Source organism: Nerophis ophidion, linkage group LG11 (assembly GCF_033978795.1).
Source record: "Nerophis ophidion isolate RoL-2023_Sa linkage group LG11, RoL_Noph_v1.0, whole genome shotgun sequence".
Lineage (NCBI taxonomy): Eukaryota > Metazoa > Chordata > Actinopteri > Syngnathiformes > Syngnathidae > Nerophis > Nerophis ophidion.
Window position 1 is genome coordinate 27,454,466 of NC_084621.1, and position 19,406 is coordinate 27,473,871.

General features: G+C 41.8%; 1 protein-coding gene across 1 annotated transcript in view; it reads right to left on the reverse strand.

Moving 5' to 3' along the window:
- The window catches only part of LOC133561875 (neurexophilin-1), a 175,115-nt gene that overhangs the window by 154,906 nt on the left and 803 nt on the right, over positions 1-19,406 (reverse strand). The window contains exon 1 of the mRNA XM_061915497.1: positions 19,391-19,406. This exon is cut by the window's right edge and continues 803 nt beyond it. Coding sequence (XP_061771481.1) covers positions 19,391-19,406 — 16 coding nt within the window. The remainder of the gene's footprint in view (positions 1-19,390) is intronic.

A 19,406-nucleotide genomic window follows, 5' to 3' on the forward strand; every position in this document is an offset into this window, starting at 1 on the left:
CCACCTGGGCCTTGTTATTTAATCACCTGTCACTCTGTTATAAGCAGCAGCCAGGAGGAGAGACGGGGTTGGGGCTAGAGCCAGAGTGCGAGCGAGAACAAAAGAGAAAAATACAATTGCTGTAAAGCAACTGAGAGACTTATTGAAAATAAAACAATATTGTAACCCTGAAACAGGCTCTCATGTCGGTGCTTGGTGGTCTGAAGAACCCCCTGGAGGGCAAACCCCACACTAACCAATAATAAATAAATAACTTCTTACCATTAATGCAACTTCTTGAACATAAAAATGCATGAGAATGTTTTATATTTTGAACGTTATTTTTAACACTGTGATTACAAGTGGAATTCATTACTTATCGTGTTAAGCAATGTCAGCTAAGATTTATCTGAGAGCCAGATGCAGTCAACAGAAGAGCCACATCTGGCTCGCGAGCCATAGGTTCCCTACCCCTGTTTTATATATACCCATCCATCCATCCATCCATTTTTCCAAAGTTTATTCCCTTCGGGGTCGCGGGGGGTGCTGGAGCCTATCTCAGCTATATTCGGACGGAAGGCGGGGTACACACTATATATATATATATATATATATATATATATATATATATATATATATATATATATATATATATATATATATATAATATATATCTACAAACCCTGTTTCCATATGAGTTGGGAAATTGTCCATCCATCCATCCATCCATCTTCTTCCGCTTATCCGAGGTCGGGTCGCGGGGGCAGCAGCCTAAGCAGGGAAGCCCAGACTTCCCTCTCCCCAGCCACTTCGTCTAGCTCTTCCCGGGGGATCCCGAGGCGTTCCCAGGCCAGCCGGGAGACATAGTCTTCCCAACGTGTCCTGGGTCTTCCCCGAGGCCTCCTACCGGTTGGACGTGCCCTAAACACCTCCCTCGGGAGGCGTTCGGGTGGCATCCTGACCAGATGCCCGAACCACCTCATCTGGCTCCTCTCGATGTGGAGGAGCAGCGGCTTTACTTTGAGTTCCTCCCGGATGACAGAGCTTCTCACCCTATCTCTAAGGGAGAGCCCCGCCACACGGCGGAGGAAACTCATTTCGGCCGCTTGTACCCGTGATCTTATCCTTTCGGTCATGACCCAAAGCTCATGACCATAGGTGAGGATGGGAACGTAGATCGACCGGTAAATTGAGAGCTTTGCCTTCCGGCTCAGCTCCTTCTTCACCACAACAGATCGGTACAACGTCCGCATTACTGAAGACGCCGCACCGATCCGCCTGTTGATCTCACGATCCACTCTTCCCCCACTCGTGAACAAGGCTCCTAGGTACTTGAACTCCTCCACTTGGGGCAGGGTCTCCTCCCCAACCCGGAGATGGCACTCCACCCTTTTCCGGGCGAGAACCATGGACTCGGATTTGGAGGTGCTGATTCTCATTCCGGCCGCTTCACACTCGGCTGCGAACCGATCCAGTGAGAGCTGAAGATCCCGGCCAGATGAAGCCAACAGGACCACATCGTCTGCAAAAAGCAGAGACCTAATCCCGCGGCCACCAAACCGGAACCCCTCAATGCCTTGACTGCGCCTAGAAATTCTGTCCATAAAAGTTATGAAAAGTTGGGAAATTGTGTTGGATGTAAATATAAACAGAATACAATGATTTGCAAATCCTTTTCAACCCATATTCAGTTGAATGCACTACAAAGACAAGATATTTAATGTTCAAACTCATAAACTTTATTTTTTTTCTGGAAATAATACTTAACTTAGAATTTCATGGCTGCAACACGTGCCAAAGTAGTTGGGAAAGGGCATGTTCACCACCGTGTTACATCACCTTTTCTTTTAACAACACTCAATAAACATTTTGGAACTGAGGAAAATAATTGTTGAAGCTTTGAAAGTGGAATTCTTTCCCATTCTTGTTTTATGTAGAGCTTAAGTCGTTCAACAGTCCAGGGTCTCTTCTGTCGTATTTTACGCTTCATAATGCGCCACATATTTTCGATGGAAGACAGGTCTGGACTGCAGGCGGGCCAGGAAAATACCTGCACTCTTTTTTTACGAAGCCACGCTGTTGTAACACGTGCTGAATGTGACTTGGCATTGTCTTGCTGAAATAAGCAGGGGCGTCCGTGAAAAAAACGGCGCTTAGATGGCATAAAACCTGTATGTACCTTTCAGCATTAATGGTGCCTTCACAGATGTGTAAGTTACCCATGCCTTGGGCACTAATGTACCCCCATACCATCACAGATGCTGGCTTTTGAACTTTGCGTTGATAACAGTCTGGATGGTTCGCTTCCCCTTTGGTCCGGATGACACGATGTCGGATATTTCCAAAAAAACTTGAAATGTGGACTTGTCAGACCACAGAACACTTCTCCACTTTACATCAGTCCATCTTAGATGATCTCGGGCCCAGAGAAGCCGGCGGCATTTCTGGATGTTGCTGATAAATGGCTTTCACTTTGCATAGTAGAGCTTTAACTTGCACTTACAGATGTAGCAACAAATTGTATTTAGTCAGCCGATAAATGCTTTAAAAATGTAATATTGAAACTTATCGGTATCAGTTTCAAAAAGTAAAATGTATGAGTTTCTAAAAGGCAGCTGTACGGAGTGGTATACGGACGTATGGAGAAGTACAGAGCGCCAATAAACCTTACAGGCACTGCCTTTGCGTGCCGAAACCACTCACGTAATATCTACGGCTTTTCACATACATAAGTGAATGCAAGGCATAGTTGGTCACTAGCCATACAGGTCACACTGAAGGTGGCCGTATAAACAACTTTAACACTCTTACTAATATGCGCCACACTGTGAACCCACACCAAACAGGAATGACAAACACATTTCGGGAGAACATCCGCACCGTAACACAACAGAACAATTACCAAGAAACCCTTGCAGCACTAACTCTTCCAGGACGCTACAATATACACCCCCACTACCCCCACCCCTTCCACCTAAACCCCGCCCACCCATCCCCGTCCGCCTCAACCTCCTCATGCTCTCTCAGGGAGAGGATGTCCCAAATTCCAAAAATAGGGCACTTTGTGACTTCAATAATAAATATGGCAGTGCCATGTTGGCATTTTTTTCCATGACTTGAGTTGATTTATTTTGGAAAACCTTGTTACATTGTTTAATGCATCCAGCGGGGCAGCACAACAAAATTAGGCATAATAATGTGTGAATTCCACGACTGTATATATCGGTATCGGTTGATATCGGAATCGGTAATTAAGAGTTGGACAATATCGGAATATCGGCAAAAAAGCCATTATCGGATATCTCGAGTCCAAACGCAATGCAACCTGAATGTGACTTTTTCATCAGCTTTGGGCGACGCAGCCCACCAGCTGAAGTGGATACTTCATCACAACATCCGGTGTCGGTGGGCAAAACCTTTTCTGACGGCCAACTTTTCTTAGTCAATAGTGCGCAAATATGGAAAATATGAATATATATTTTGACTCTGAAAAAATAGCGATTGATGAAGGACCGGAATTGACCCTGTGGTATATTTGCTTACATATTACGTACATTGACGACTTTTATTTTATTTTGTAGTAGTCGTAGTGACTTCCTTGTTCATTTACGGAATCTGGTCAACGTCCATTGTTTTCACTTTATGTAAGTGCGCGTGCAAGTGACAACGAGGCCACATTGAGGCCACATTGGGGCCTGTGTGCGTTTACACTGGAGTCTGATAAAGATCTCACTTTAAATGCATTTTAACAGTCAGGTGGGAAAAAATTGATTTCAAAATAATTCGATTTGGGCCACTTTGATCCGCGGTGTAAATGTAATTTTAGACTGAGTCAGCCACTAAGGGGTCTAGGACTTTTACACGGGGCATACATACCATATTTTCCGGACTATAAGGCATACTTACTTAAAATCCAATTTTTTGCATCAAAACTCAACAGTGCGCCTTATAACCTGGTGCGCCTAATGTAAGGAATAATTCTGGTTTTGCTCGCTGATCTTGGAGCAATTTTATTTGGTACATGGTGAAGTGATAAGTGTGACCAGTAGATGGCAGCTAAATACAAGACATACAGTGGGGCAAAGAAGTATTTAGTCAGCCACCGATTGTGCAAATTCTCCCTCTTAAAATGATGACAAAGGTCTGTAATTTTCATCATAGGTACACTTCAACTGTGAGAGGCAGAATGTGAAAAAAAAATCCAGGAATTCATATTGTAGGAATTTTAAAGAATTTATTTGTAAATGATGGTGAAAAATAAGTATTTGGTCAACCATTCAAATCTCTCACTGATGGAAGGAGGTTTTGGCTCAAAATCCCACGATACATGGCCCCATTCTTTCTTTCCTTAACACGGATCAATCGTCCTGTCCCCTTAGCAGAAAAACAGCCCCAAAGTATGATGTTTCCACCCCCATGCTTCACAGTAGGTGTGGTGTTCTTGGGATGCAACTCAGTATTCTTCTTCCTCCAAACACGACGAGTTGAGTTTATACCAAAATGGATACATGGATGATACAGCAGAGGATTGGGAGAATGTCATGTGGTCAGATGAAACCAAAATAGAAATTTTTGGTATAAACTCAACTTGTTGTGCTCGGAGGAAGAAGAATACTGAGTTGTATCCCAAGAACACCACACCTACTGTGAAGCATGGGGGTGGAAGCATCATGCTTTGGGGCTGTTTTTCTGCTAAGAGGACAGGACGATTGATCAGTGTTAAGGAAATAATGAATGGGACCATGTATCGTGAGATTTTGAGCCAAAACCTCCTTCCATCAGTGAGAGCTTTGAATGGTTACTTATTTTCCACCATAATTTACAAATAAATTCTTTAAAATTCCTACAATGTGAATTCCGAATTTTCTTTTCACTTTCTGTCTCTCACAGTTGAAGTGTACCTATGATGAAAATTACAGACCTCTGTCATCATTTTAAGTGGGAGAACTTGCACAATCGCTGGCTGACTAAATACTTTTTTGCCCCACTGTACGTGGTAAGAGCTATGATGGCAACATCACTCAAATAAACAACACCTACATTTTATAAGTTCCATTGAAAATATAGAACATTACACACGGCGCTCAAAAATCTGTCAAAATGTTTCAGTACGACTTTGGTGAGCTATGAAGCCACACCGCTTCATGTGCTTCAACATACGAGTATTGTTATGGTGTGTGTATAAGGTTTTGTTTCACAATATTATGCAAAAGCCCCCTTTCTCAGCTTCCGGTACCAGCTGATCTGTAATAGGGATCTACATCAATCCAGAAAAATTGCGCTCTTCCGCCTTTGTTGTGCGTAGTTGATATGCTTCATCTTTTTCTCTAACTTCTTGTTATGGAACATTCATCCTCCACTGTTGCCATTTCTAATATAAAGTAGTGTAAATTTCTTACTCATATCTGTCAGTAGAGTCGCCATGAAAGGGCTAAAACTTACCGGTGTACTGAGTTTACATTATTCACTCAAGGAACTTTAGTTATTAGAGAGCTACGGTTGAACAATTTTTCACGGGACACATTCTCGGCCTTAAATTTTCTCAAAGTGCAATTGCAAGAAATTTAGAGATTTCAACATCTAAGGTCCATAATATCATCAAAAGGTTCAGAGAATCTGGAGAAATCACTCCACGTAAGCGGCAAGGCCGGAAACCAACATTGAATGACTGTGACCTTCGATCCCTCAGACGGCACTGTATCATAAATCGCAGTCAATCTCTAAAGGATATCACCACATGGGCTCAGGAACACTTAAAAAAATCACTGTCACTAAATACAGTTTATCGCTACATCTGTAAGTACAAGTTAAAGCTCTACTATGCAAAGCGAAAGCCATTTATCAACAACATCCAGAAATGCCGCCGGCTTCTCTGGGCCTGAGTTCATCTAAGACGGAGTGATGCAAAGTGGAAAAGGATTCTGAGGTCTGACGAGTCCACATTTCAAATGGTTTTTGGAAACTGTGGATATTTGTGTCCTCAGAAAGAAAGAGGAAAAGAACCATCTGGCTTGTTATAGGCGCAAGGTTCAAAAGCCAGCATCTGTGATGGTATGGGGGTGCATTAGTGCCCAAGGCATGGGTAACTTACACATCTGTGAGGGCACCATTAGTGCTGAAAGATACATACAGGTTTTGGAGCAACATATACTGCCATTCAAGCAACGTTATCATGGACGCCCCTGCTTATTTCAGCAAGACAATGCCACGCCACGTGTTATAACAGTGTGGCTTCATAGTAAAATAGTGCGGGTACTAGACTGGCCTGCCTGTAGTCCAGACCTGTCTCCCATTGAAAATTTTGAACCCTAAAATACGACAACAGGGACCCCAGACTGTTGAAGAACTTAAGCTGTACATCAAGCAAGAATGGGAATTAATTCCACCTGAAAAGCTTAAAGAATGTGTCTCCTCAGTTCCCAAACGTTTATTGAGTGTTGTTAAAAGAACAGGTGATGTAACACAGTGGTGAACATGCCCTTTCCCAACTACTTTGGCACGTGTTGCAGCCGTGAAATTCTAAGTTAATTATTCATCCATCCATTTTCTACCGCTTATTCCCTTTTAGGGGTCGCGGGGGGCGCTGGCGCCTATCTCAGCTACAATCGGCCCTAGTGTGTGAATGTGAGTGTGAATGTTGTCTGTCTATCTGTGTTGGCCTTGCGATGAGATGGCGACTTGTCCAGGGTGTACCCCGCCTTCCGCCCGATTGTAAGTTAGTTATTATTTCCAAAAAAAAAATTAAGTTTATGAGTTTGAACATCAAACTTCTTGTCTTTGTAGTGCATTCAATTGAATATGGGTTAAAAATTATTTGTAAATCATTGTATTCCGTTTATATTTACATCCAACACAATTTCCCAACTCATATGGAAATGGGGTTTGTATATGATTTGACTGAGAAGCTGGACAGGACAAAAAACTAAACAAAACAGTTAGCTCCATCTTTTGACACTTCTTCCACTCCAGTACTTGCACGCTACACGTAAATAAGAACGCCCCAGAATGGCGAATCCGGAAGAGACTGTCAGAAAGTGGCTTAAAGATGATCTGTAAAACATCATCTTTGCAACATTTTGACCAAAGAACCACCATTACATGTTATGTAAACCACAGGAAGTGTTTTAAATTTAGAAAAAAAATTATAACATAACTCCTTTAATGCGCCTTATAATAATCCGGTGCGCCTTTATCTGAAAAAAGATCGAAAATAGACCATTCATCGGCAGTGCGTTTTATAATCCGGTGCTCCCAAAGGTCCGGAAAATACGGTACACAGAAGAAGATGGATAGCATTCTGTGTTTATGTAACCCACAAAGGTTTTAGGACTTCCAGAACGGTTTTAAGATATCTACTGATGTTTTAGGTCCCCTTTTGAGGGTCCAGGACTTGCACTATTGTTACAAGGACTAACATAAACGTTTGAAGACTCCATTTAAGGTTTTATGTTGACCATGAGCACTTTGTGTGTGGGACTCTTGCCAAGTAAGGTGTAGGGCAGGGGTGTCAAACGTAAGGCCCGCGGGCCGGATCAGGCCAGCGAACAGATTTTATCCGGCCCGCGGGATGAGTTTGCTAAATATAAAAAATGAGCCGAAATTTTTGAATGAAACAAACGGCTGTTCTAAATGTGTCCACTAGATGTCACAATAGCAATTCTGTGTGTCTTTGTAGATCAGGGGTCGGCAACCCGCGGCTCTTTGATCACTCTGATGTGGCTCAGCTGCATATTTGCCGACCCTCAAGATTTTTCCGGGAGGTTGTCCGGATTTCAGTGCCTTTCTCAGAAATATCCCTGGGCTAACATTCTCTGGTTTTCACCCGCATAACTATTTTGAGGGCGTGTCGTGGTGACAATGCTTTTAACGTTCTTTAAACCATATCGTCGCGCCTGCCTTCTCGCCATGCTATCTGCGTGCCGGCCGGTCACATGTAGCATGCGACACCTGATAGCACACATCATCGACTGCAAGCCATACTTGGTCAACAGGTTACACTGATGGTTGTGATATAAATAACTTTAACACTCTTACTAATATGCGCCACACTGTGAACCCACACAGAACAAGAATGAACAACACGTTTCGGAGAACATCCACACTGTAACGCAACATAAACACAACAGAACAAATACCCAGAATTCCATGCATCCCTAACTCTTCCGGGCTACATTATACCACCAAAACCCGCCCCCCCTAACCGACGCACGGAGGGAGGATGGGGGAGGGGGGTTGATGGTAGCGGGAGTGTATAATGTTTATGTTGTGTTACAGTGCGGATGTTCTCGCGAAATGTATTTGTCATTCTTGTTTGGTCTGGGTTCACAGTGTGGCGCATACTAGTAAGAGTGTTAAAGTTGTCTAAACGGGCACCCTCAGTGTGACCTGTATGGCTGTTGAACAAGTATGTCTTGCAGTCGCTTATATGTGTCTGCAGTAACCACAATCAACATGTGATTGGGCTGGCAAGCTGTTAGCACAGGTTGTAGGAGGCGTTAATGGTTCCGCCATCATAGCATGCCCTTACTATTGTTGTCAGGGTAAAAACCAGCAGACATTCGCAAGAATAGATGGTCTGAAATTCGACAGTCTCCCGGAAGAATTAGGAGGGTTGGCAAGTGTGATGCTGTCAAGTGGCATTCAGATAAATCTTGCGGGCCGCCCTAAGGTTACATTTTCATATTAAAGTGCGGGCCGCGTGTCTGAGACCCCTGGTTTAAACATAGCACAAAGCAAAAAAAAAAACTCTGTATGCAGTGTTATTTCGATTTAAATTTCAAATGAGTTTTGTGGCTCCCATTGTTTTCTTTATTTTGCGAAACGGGTCAAAATGGCTCTTTGAGTGCTAAAGGTTGCCGACCCCTGCTGTAAATGATGCTACATATGGAAAAAAAAAACACATAATGTTAATGCAGCAGTCGAGGAAAATTAGCACTCTACATAAATAACATCCTGTAATTTGATGTTGATATTTTATTAAAGTTAAAGTACCAATGATTGTCACACACATACTAGATGTGGTGAAATTATTCTCTGCATTTGACCCATCACCCTTGATCACCCCCTGGTAGGTGAGGGGAGCAGTGGGCAGCAGCGGTGCCGCGCCCAGGAATCATTTATGGTGATTTAACCCCCAATTCCAACCCTTAATGCTGAGTGCCAAGCAGGGAGGTAACGGGTCCCATTTTTATAGTCTTTGGTATGACTCGGCCGGGATTTTAACTCACCACCTACCGATCTCAGGGCGGACACTCTAACCACTAGGCCTATTTTGATAGATTGAAAATAAACACCAATGAGTGGACTAATGAACATTATCACATCATTTATTCAGAAAGTAGAAATAACGACAAATAAAGATAGAATACTATTAACCTGGTATTCTGACTAACTTCCTAGTAGCAAAGTCAACTTCCTGGTATCCTAGCTAACTTCCTAGTAGCTGTCACGCCAAATTTCTTCCCCCCTACAAACACCTTACCCCCCATTTACCTCCAGGGTCATGATTAATACAGACGTTTTGTTAATGCTGTATTATAAAAATACAGACGTTTTGTTAACACTATATTATAAAAAATAAAATAAAAATTCATAAAACAATTTACAAACACAAGCTATGGGATGACGCATTTACTTCCGGGGTCACGTTTCCTCACGTTTCCTCACGTTTCCTCTTACGTCATCCCATAGCTTGTGTTTGTAAATAGTTATTTTTTTAACTTTTTTATTTTTTATAATATAGCCTTAACAAAATGTCTGTATTTTTATGATATAGCGTTATATTTTTATAATATAGCGTTATATTTTTATAATATAGCGTTAACAAAACGTCTGCATTAATTATGACCCCGCAAGTAAATTTACCTGAGGGACATAATCCACCCTAATTTCCTGGTATCTTAGCCAACTTCCTGGTATCCTGACTAACTTCCTAGTAGCCGAGCCAACTTCCTGGTATCCTAGCTAACTTTCTGGTATCTTGACAAACTTCCTAGTAGCCCGGCTAACTTCTTGGTATCTTAGCTAACTTCCCGGTATTCCGACAAACCCTCTAGTAGCCCGGCCAACTTCCTGGTATCCTGACTAAATTCCTAGTAGCCTAGCCAACTTCCTGGTATCTTGACAAACTTCCTAGTAGCCCGGCCAACTTCCTGGTATCCTGACTAAATTCCTAGTAGCCTAGCCAACTTCCTGGTATCTTGACAAACTTCCTAGTAGCCCGGCTAACTTCCTGGTATCTTAGCTAACTTCCCGGTATTCCGACAAACCTCCTAGTAACCCGGCCAACTTCCTGGTATCCTGACTAAATTCCTAGTAGCCTAGCCAACTTCCTGGTATCCTAGCTAACTTCCTGGTATCTTGACAAACTTCCTAGCAGCCCGGCCAACTTCCTGGTATCCTAGCAAACCTCCTAGCAGCGTACCCAACTTCCTGGTATACTGACTAACTTCCTAGTAGCCTAGCTAACTTCCTGGTATTCTGACTAAACTTCTAGTAGCCTAGCCAACTTCCTGGTATTCCGACTAACTTCCTAATAGCCTAGCCAACTTCCTGGTATCGTTGCTAACTTCTTAGTAGCCCGCCTAACTTCCTAGTATCTTAGCTAACTTACTGGTATCCTGACTAACTGCCTAGTAGCCTAGCCAACTTCCTGGTATCCTAGCTAGCTCACTGGTATCTTGAATAACTTCCATAGTAGCCTGGCCAACTTCCTGATATCTTAGCTAACTTCCTGGTATTCTGACAATCTTTAAAGTAGCCTAGCCAACTTCCTAGAATACTTGCTAACTTTCTGATAATCTGGTTTGCTTATGTTTTGTTGTTTTCGGGGTTTGTGTCTGTCTTTGGCATTTGCAGCATTTTCCTGTTAGACGTGTTTTATAGTGTTTATGACATTGCATCATTGGTGTGTTTGGACGTTGTCGTTTGTCCCTAAAAGGCCCGCAGGCCACATCTGATTTATAAGGTATACCGTAGTCCTTGCTAAGTCTTTAACACGAGCACTTAGTGGACTGTGGCTGATGTTTTGGTTTCTTCCATCACGGTCTGAGGTGTTTGGGTCTGGCCGCGGTATCAAAGTGCGACCTGAGGCAGTGAGGGATGATGACAAATTACAGAGTGTGTCCACGCTTGCTATCTGTGAAGGAGTTTAGCCAACTTCCTGGTATCCTGATTAACTTCCTAGTGGCCTAACCAACTTTCTGATATCCTTGCTAACCTTCTGGTATTTTAACTTCCTAGTAGCCTAACCAACTTCTTGGTATCCTAACCAACTTCCTGGTATCCAAACTAACGTAATGGTAACCTTGCCAAATTCCTGGTATATTAGCTAACTTCCTGGTATTCTGACTAACTTTCATAGTAGCCTATTCAACTTCCTGGTATTCTGACTAACTTCCCAGTAGCCGAGCCAACTTCCTGGTATCGTAGTTAACTTCTTAGTATATTGACTAACTTCCTAGTAGCATAGCTAACTTCATGGTATCTTACCTAACTTCCTGGTATTCTGACTAACTTTCTAGTAGCCTAGCCAACTTCCTGGTGTCCTAGCTAGCAATTTGGTATCTTGAATAACTTCCTAGTGGCCTAGCCAACTTCCTGGTATCATAGTTAATTTCTTAGTATCCTGACTAACTTCCTAGTAGCCTAGCCAATTTTCTGGTATCCTGACTAACTTCCTAGTGGCCTAGCCAACTTCCTGATATCTTAACTAACTTCCTGATAGTCTGACAAACTTTCAAGTAGCCGAACCAACTTCCTGGTATCCTAGCTAACCTTTTGGTATCCTGACTAACGTCCTAGCAGTCTAGCCAATTTCCCGGTATTCTGACTAACTTCGTAGTAGCCTAGCCAACTTCCTGGTATCCTAGCCAGCTTTCTGGTATCTTGACTTACTTCCATAGTAGCCCGGCCAACTTCTTGATATCTTAGCTAACTTCCCGATATTCTGACAACCTTTCAAGTAGCCTAGACAACTTCCTGGTATCCTAGCCAACCTTTTGGTATCCTGACTAACGTCCTAGCAGCCTAGCCAATTTCCTGGTATCCTGACTAAATACCTGGTAGCCTAGCCAACTTCCTGGTATCCTAGCTAGAATTTTGGTATCTTGAATAACTTCCTAGTGGCCTAGCCAACTTCCTGATATCTTAGCTAACTTCCTGATAGTCTGACAAACCTTCAAGTACCCTAGCCAACTTCCTGGTATCTTACCTACTTTTCGGTATCTGACTTAGCCTAGCCAAATTTCTGGTACCCTGACTAACTTTCTTGTAGGTAGCCTATCCAACTTCCCGGTATTCTAGCTATCTTATTGGTGTCCTGACAAACTTCATTTTATCCTAGCTAAATTCCAAGTGGTCTAGCCAACTTTGTGGTATCCTGACTAACTACCTAGTAGCCAAGCCAACTTCCTTGTATCTTCGCTAACTTCCTGATAATCTGGTTAGCTTCTGTTTTGTTCTGTAAATTTGCAACATTCCTCAAATGTTGTTTTTGGGGTTTTTGTTTGTTTTTAACATTTGCAGCATTTTCCTGTTCGACATGTTTATGGCGTTTATGACATTGGTGTGTCTGGATGATGTTGTTTGTCCCTAAAAGGCCCGCAGGCCACACCTGATTTAAAAGGTATACTGTAGTCCTTGCTAAGTCTTTAACACGAGCACTTAGTGGACTCTGGCTGAGGTTTTGGTGTCTTCCATCACGGTCTGAGGTGTTTGGGTCTGGCCGCGGAATCAAAGTGCGACCCGAGGCTGTGAGGGATGATGACAAATCTCAGAGTGTGTCCACGCTTGCTATCTGTGGAGGAGTTGAGGGCACAATTACCGGCGTGACCTGTGAGAGGATAAACACCGGTGATATGTGAGAGGACGGTTTGAAGAAGAAGCAAACTCGCCAGCACTTCCCCCCCGCTAGCCAGAGGAGGAAAAAAGGCATAATGATATCTTTTCACACACCGCTCGCTTCAAAGACGGCCGAAGTAAGTTTGCGAGCTTCCCGTGGCTCCGACGAGCCGCTGAAGGAGCTGCGGGCGGCGACGGCGGCTTAGGAACAAGCGGACAATTGGAGCGTCCCGTTAAAGCGCCAGATGAGGTTCGACATGTCACGTAACAGACGTTACAAGCAAAGGAAGTGTTCCTTGAATGCGGCGTGGGGGGTGGGGGGGGTTTGAGGAGGTGGGGGGTATGATTAGCGAGCTTAGCCAGCTGTGAAATTGAGTTTATGCTTTTCAAGATGGCAAATTCAATTGGATAATGGGAATGAAGTTGTAGAGAATAATTAATAGTAATTGACTTCTTTCCATCACTATGCAAATTAAACACTGATAACGCCGCGGGAGATATTTTTTTTTTTTATTTTTTTTTTAAATGGCCGACGCAAGTTGGCGCGGATTACGGCTGCCGCTGTTCTTCCACGATTGCTTTGTTGACGCGTTCATCAGCCGAGGAGGAGGAGAAGGAAGGGTGCAGGGTGGGAGGGGGTTACTGTCTCTGGCAGGATTAAAGCCATTGGTTTGTCACTAAAGCGTCAAAACGGCGACTTTTTAAGCTTCTTCTTTTTTCTTTCCTTCCTGCTGCAGCAGAGTAACTGAGCTGTTAGTACACACACAGACGTGACTTCAACGCCATCGGAGCACCAATACTAGTACAGGCTCATTCCTGTGAAAATCCTGCGTGCAACTGAAGCATTAACCTCCAGTGTGCTCAAACAACCACCTGTGGGCAGATAGTACTGTATCATCTCTTTCGGACTTATCGGGTATAATCAGGTCAGAAGTGCATTGCCAGTGTCACGTACTGTATCAAATATGAAACATACATTAGATAAGTGACAAAGTTAAGTTGCAAATGACGCCATAAAAGCAAAGTTAGTTTAGCATTAGCAAACACGAAAACAGCACTTTTTTTTTAAAGTTTCTTCCAGTGAATGGTAGCCTGGCAGAAGTGGCGACAACAAAGGGGCACAGGTGACTTGTCATCTACTGTATCAAATATGAAACATACATTAGATAACGGACTAATTTGTCATCAGTTGCAAATGACGCCATGAAAGCAAAGTTAGTTTAGCATTAGCAAACACGAAAACAGCACTCTTTTTTTGTTGTTGTTGTTTCTTTCCGTGAACGGCAGCCTGGCAGAAGTGGCGACAACAAGGGGGCACAGGTTACAAGTGAAGTGTAACCTACTGTATCAAATATGAAACATACATTAGATCACTGACTAATTTGTCATCAGTTGCAAATGACGCCATAAAAGCAAAGTTAGTTTAGCAGTAGCAAACACGAAAACATCACTCATTTTTTGTTGTTGTTGTTTCTTTCCATGAATGGCAGCCTGGCAGAAGTTGCGACAACAAGGGGGCACAGGTGACAAGTGAAGTGTAACCTACTGTATCAAATATGAAACATACATTAGATAACTGACTAATTTGTCATCAGTTGCAAATGACGCCATAAGAGCAAAGTTAGTTTAGCAGTAGCAAACACGAAAACAGCACTCATTTTTTGTTGTTGTTGTTTCTTTCCGTGAACGGCAGCCTGGCAGATGTGACGACAACAAGGGGGCACAAGTGAAGTGTCACCTACTGTATCAAATATGAGTCATATATTACATAACTGACTAATTTGTCAACAGTTACAAATGACGCCATAAAAGCAAAGTTAGTTTAGCATTAGCAAACACGAAAACAGCACTTTTTTTTTTTAAAGTTTCTTCCCGTGAACAGCAGCCTGGCAGAAGTGGCGACAACAAGGGGGCTCAAGTGACAAGTAAAGTGTCACCTGTTGTATCAAATATGAAACATGCATTAGATAACTGACTAATTTGTCATCAGTTGCAAATGACGCCATGAAAGCAAAGTTAGTTTAGCATTAGCAAACACGAAAACAGCACTTCCTTTTATTTAAATGTTTCTTCCCGTGCACGGCAGCCTGGCAGAAGTGGCGACAACAAAGGGGGAACAGGTGACAAGTGAAGTGTCACCTACTGTATCAAATATGAAATATACATTCGATAACTGACTAATTTGTCAACAGTTGCAAATTACGCCAAAAAAGCAAAGCTAGTTTAGCATTAGCAAAAACGAAAACAACACTATTTTTTTTTTAAAGTTTCTTTCTGTTAACGGTGGCCTGGCAGAAGTGGCGACAACAAGGGGTCACAGGTGACGAGTGAAGTGTCACCTACTGTATCAAATATAAATCATATATTAGATAACTGACTAATTTATCAACAGGTGTAAATGACGGCATTAAAAGCAAATTTATTTTAGCATTAGCAAACACGAAAACAGCATTTTTTTTTTTTTTAAGTTTCTTCCTGTGAACGGCAGCCTGGCAGAAGTGGGGGGCACTGGTGACAGGTGAAGTGTCACCTACTGTATCAAATATGAAACATACATTAGATAACTGAGTAATTTGTCATCTGTTGCAAATGACGCCATAAAAGCAAAGTTAGTTTAGCATTAGCAAACAAAAAAACAGCGCTTATCTTTTTTTTTTAAGTTTCTTCCCGTGACTGGTAGCCTGGCAGAGGTGGCGACAACAAGGGGGCACATGTGACAAGTGAAGTGTCACCTACTGTATCAAATATGAATCATATATTAGAGAACTGACTAATTTGTCAACAATTGCAAATGACGCATTAAAAGCAAAGTTAGTTTAGCATTCATTAGTAAACACGAAAACAGCACTTTTTTTTTTTTTTAAGTTTCTTCCCGTGAATGGCAGCCTGGCAGAAGTGGCGACAACAAGGGGGCATGGGTGACAAGTGAAGTGTCACCTACTGTAACAAATATGAAACATACATTAGATAACTGACTCATTTGTCATCAGTTGCAAAATACGCCAAAAAAGCAAAGTCAGTTGAGCATTAGCAAACACGAAAACAGCATTATTTTAAAAAAAAGTTTATTTCTGTTAACCGCGGCCTGGCAGAAGTGGCGACAACAAGGGGTCACAGGTGACAAGTGAAGTGTCACCTACTGTATCAAATATAAATCATATATTAGATAACTGACTAATTTGTCAACAGTTGTAAATGACGCCATTAAAAGCAAATTTATTTTAGCATTAGCAAACACGAAAACAGCATTTTTTTTTTCTTCCCGTGAACGACAGCCTGGCAGAAGTGGCGACAACAAGGGGGCACAGGTGACAAGTAAAGTGTCACCTACTGTATCAAATATGAAACATACATTGGATAACTGACTAATTCGTCATCAGTTGCAAATGACGCCATAAAAGCAAAGTTAGTTAGCATTAGCAAACACGAAAACAGCACTCTTTTTGAAAAAGTTTCTTCCTGTGAATGACAGCCTGGCAGAAGTGGCGACAACAAGGGGGCACAGGTGACCAGTGAAGTGTCACCTACTGTATCAAATATGAAACATACTTTAGATAACTGACAAATTTTTCATCAGTTGCAAATGACGCCATAAAAGCAAAGTTAGTTTAGCATTAGCAAACACGAAGAAAACAACCCTTTTTTTTTTTTTTTTAAAGTTTCTTCCCGTGAATGGCAGCCTGGCAGAAGTGGCGACAACAAGGGGGCACATGTGACAAGTGAAGTGTCACCTACTGTATCAAATATGAATCATATATTAGAGAACTGACTAATTTGTCAACAATTGCAAATGACGCATTAAAAGCAAAGTTAGTTTAGCATTCATTAGTAAACACGAAAATAGCACTTTTTTTTTTTTTTTAAGTTTCTTCCCGTGAATGGCAGCCTGGCAGAAGTGGCGACAACAAGGGGGCATGGGTGACAAGTGAAGTGTCACCTACTGTAACAAATATGAAACATACATTAGATAACTGACTCATTTGTCATCAGTTGCAAAATACGCCAAAAAAGCAAAGTCAGTTCAGCATTAGCAAACACGAAAACAGCATTATTTTAAAAAAAAGTTTATTTCTGTTAACCGCGGCCTGGCAGAAGTGGCGACAACAAGGGGTCACAGGTGACAAGTGAAGTGTCACCTACTGTATCAAATATAAATCATATATTAGATAACTGACTAATTTGTCAACAGTTGTAAATGACGCCATTAAAAGCAAATTTATTTTAGCATTAGCAAACACGAAAACAGCATTTTTTTTTTCTTCCCGTGAACGACAGCCTGGCAGAAGTGGCGACAACAAGGGGGCACAGGTGACAAGTAAAGTGTCACCTACTGTATCAAATATGAAACATACATTGGATAACTGACTAATTCGTCATCAGTTGCAAATGACGCCATAAAAGCAAAGTTAGTTAGCATTAGCAAACACGAAAACAGCACTCTTTTTGAAAAAGTTTCTTCCTGTGAATGACAGCCTGGCAGAAGTGGCGACAACAAGGGGGCACAGGTGACCAGTGAAGTGTCACCTACTGTATCAAATATGAAACATACTTTAGATAACTGACAAATTTTTCATCAGTTGCAAATGACGCCATAAAAGCAAAGTTAGTTTAGCATTAGCAAACACGAAGAAAACAACCCTTTTTTTTTTTTTTTTTAAAGTTTCTTCCCGTGAATGGCAGCCTGGCAGAAGTGGCGACAACAAGGGGGCACATGTGACAAGTGAAGTGTCACCTACTGTATCAAATATGAATCATATATTAGAGAACTGACTAATTTGTCAACAATTGCAAATGACGCATTAAAAGCAAAGTTAGTTTAGCATTCATTAGTAAACACGAAAATAGCACTTTTTTTTTTTTTTTAAGTTTCTTCCCGTGAATGGCAGCCTGGCAGAAGTGGCGACAACAAGGGGGCATGGGTGACAAGTGAAGTGTCACCTACTGTAACAAATATGAAACATACATTAGATAACTGACTCATTTGTCATCAGTTGCAAAATACGCCAAAAAAGCAAAGTCAGTTCAGCATTAGCAAACACGAAAACAGCATTATTTTAAAAAAAAGTTTATTTCTGTTAACCGCGGCCTGGCAGAAGTGGCGACAACAAGGGGTCACAGGTGACAAGTGAAGTGTCACCTACTGTATCAAATATAAATCATATATTAGATAACTGACTAATTTGTCAACAGTTGTAAATGACGCCATTAAAAGCAAATTTATTTTAGCATTAGCAAACACGAAAACAGCATTTTTTTTTTCTTCCCGTGAACGACAGCCTGGCAGAAGTGGCGACAACAAGGGGGCACAGGTGACAAGTAAAGTGTCACCTACTGTATCAAATATGAAACATACATTGGATAACTGACTAATTCGTCATCAGTTGCAAATGACGCCATAAAAGCAAAGTTAGTTAGCATTAGCAAACACGAAAACAGCACTCTTTTTGAAAAAGTTTCTTCCTGTGAATGACAGCCTGGCAGAAGTGGCGACAACAAGGGGGCACAGGTGACCAGTGAAGTGTCACCTACTGTATCAAATATGAAACATACTTTAGATAACTGACAAATTTTTCATCAGTTGCAAATGACGCCATAAAAGCAAAGTTAGTTTAGCATTAGCAAACACGAAGAAAACAACCCTTTTTTTTTTTTTTTAAAGTTTCTTCCCGTGAATGGCAGCCTGGCAGAAGTGGCGACAACAAGGGGGCACATGTGACAAGTGAAGTGTCACCTACTGCAGTGGTCCCCATCCAGTGGTCCCAAACCACTCCATTGGTACCGGGCCGCAGAATAATTTTTTATTAATTTTTATTATTTTTTTAATAAGAATTTTTTTTAATTATTATTTTGTTTTTATTAAAATAACATAAAAAACACAAGATACACTTACAATTAGTGCACCAACCCAACCCTCCACCCCCCCTTTTCATGACAAAAAAATAAAAAATGCCCCTAAAAACCCCCCACCGCCGGGCCGCGGGACAGATTATCAAGCGTTGACCGGTCCGCAGCTACAAAAAGGTTGGGGACCACTGACCTACTGTATCAAATATGAAACATAAATTACATAATTGACTAATTTGTCATCAGTTGCAAATGACCCCATAAAAGCAAAATTAGTTTAGCATTAGCAAACACGAAAACAGCACTTTTTTTCTTTTTTTAAAGTTTCTTCCCGTAAATGGCAGTCTGGCAGAAGTGGCGACAACAAGGGGACACAGGTGACAAGTGAAGTGTCAACTACTGTATTAAATATGAAACATGCATTCGATAACTGACTAATTTGTCATCTGTTGCAAATGACGCCATAAAAGCAGAGTTAGTTTAGCATTAGCAAACACGAAAACATTAGTGTCACCTAATGTATCAAATATGAAACATACATTAGATGACTAGTTTGTCATCAGTTGCAAATGACGCCATAAAAGCAAAGTTAGTTTAGGATTAGCAAACACGAAAACAGCACTTTTTATTTTTATTTTTTAAGTTTCTTCCCGTGATTGGCAGCCTGGCAGAAGTGGCGACAACAAGGGGGCACAGGTGACCCCAACATGAGCGTAATGTCACTCACCAGAGGGACGACGGAC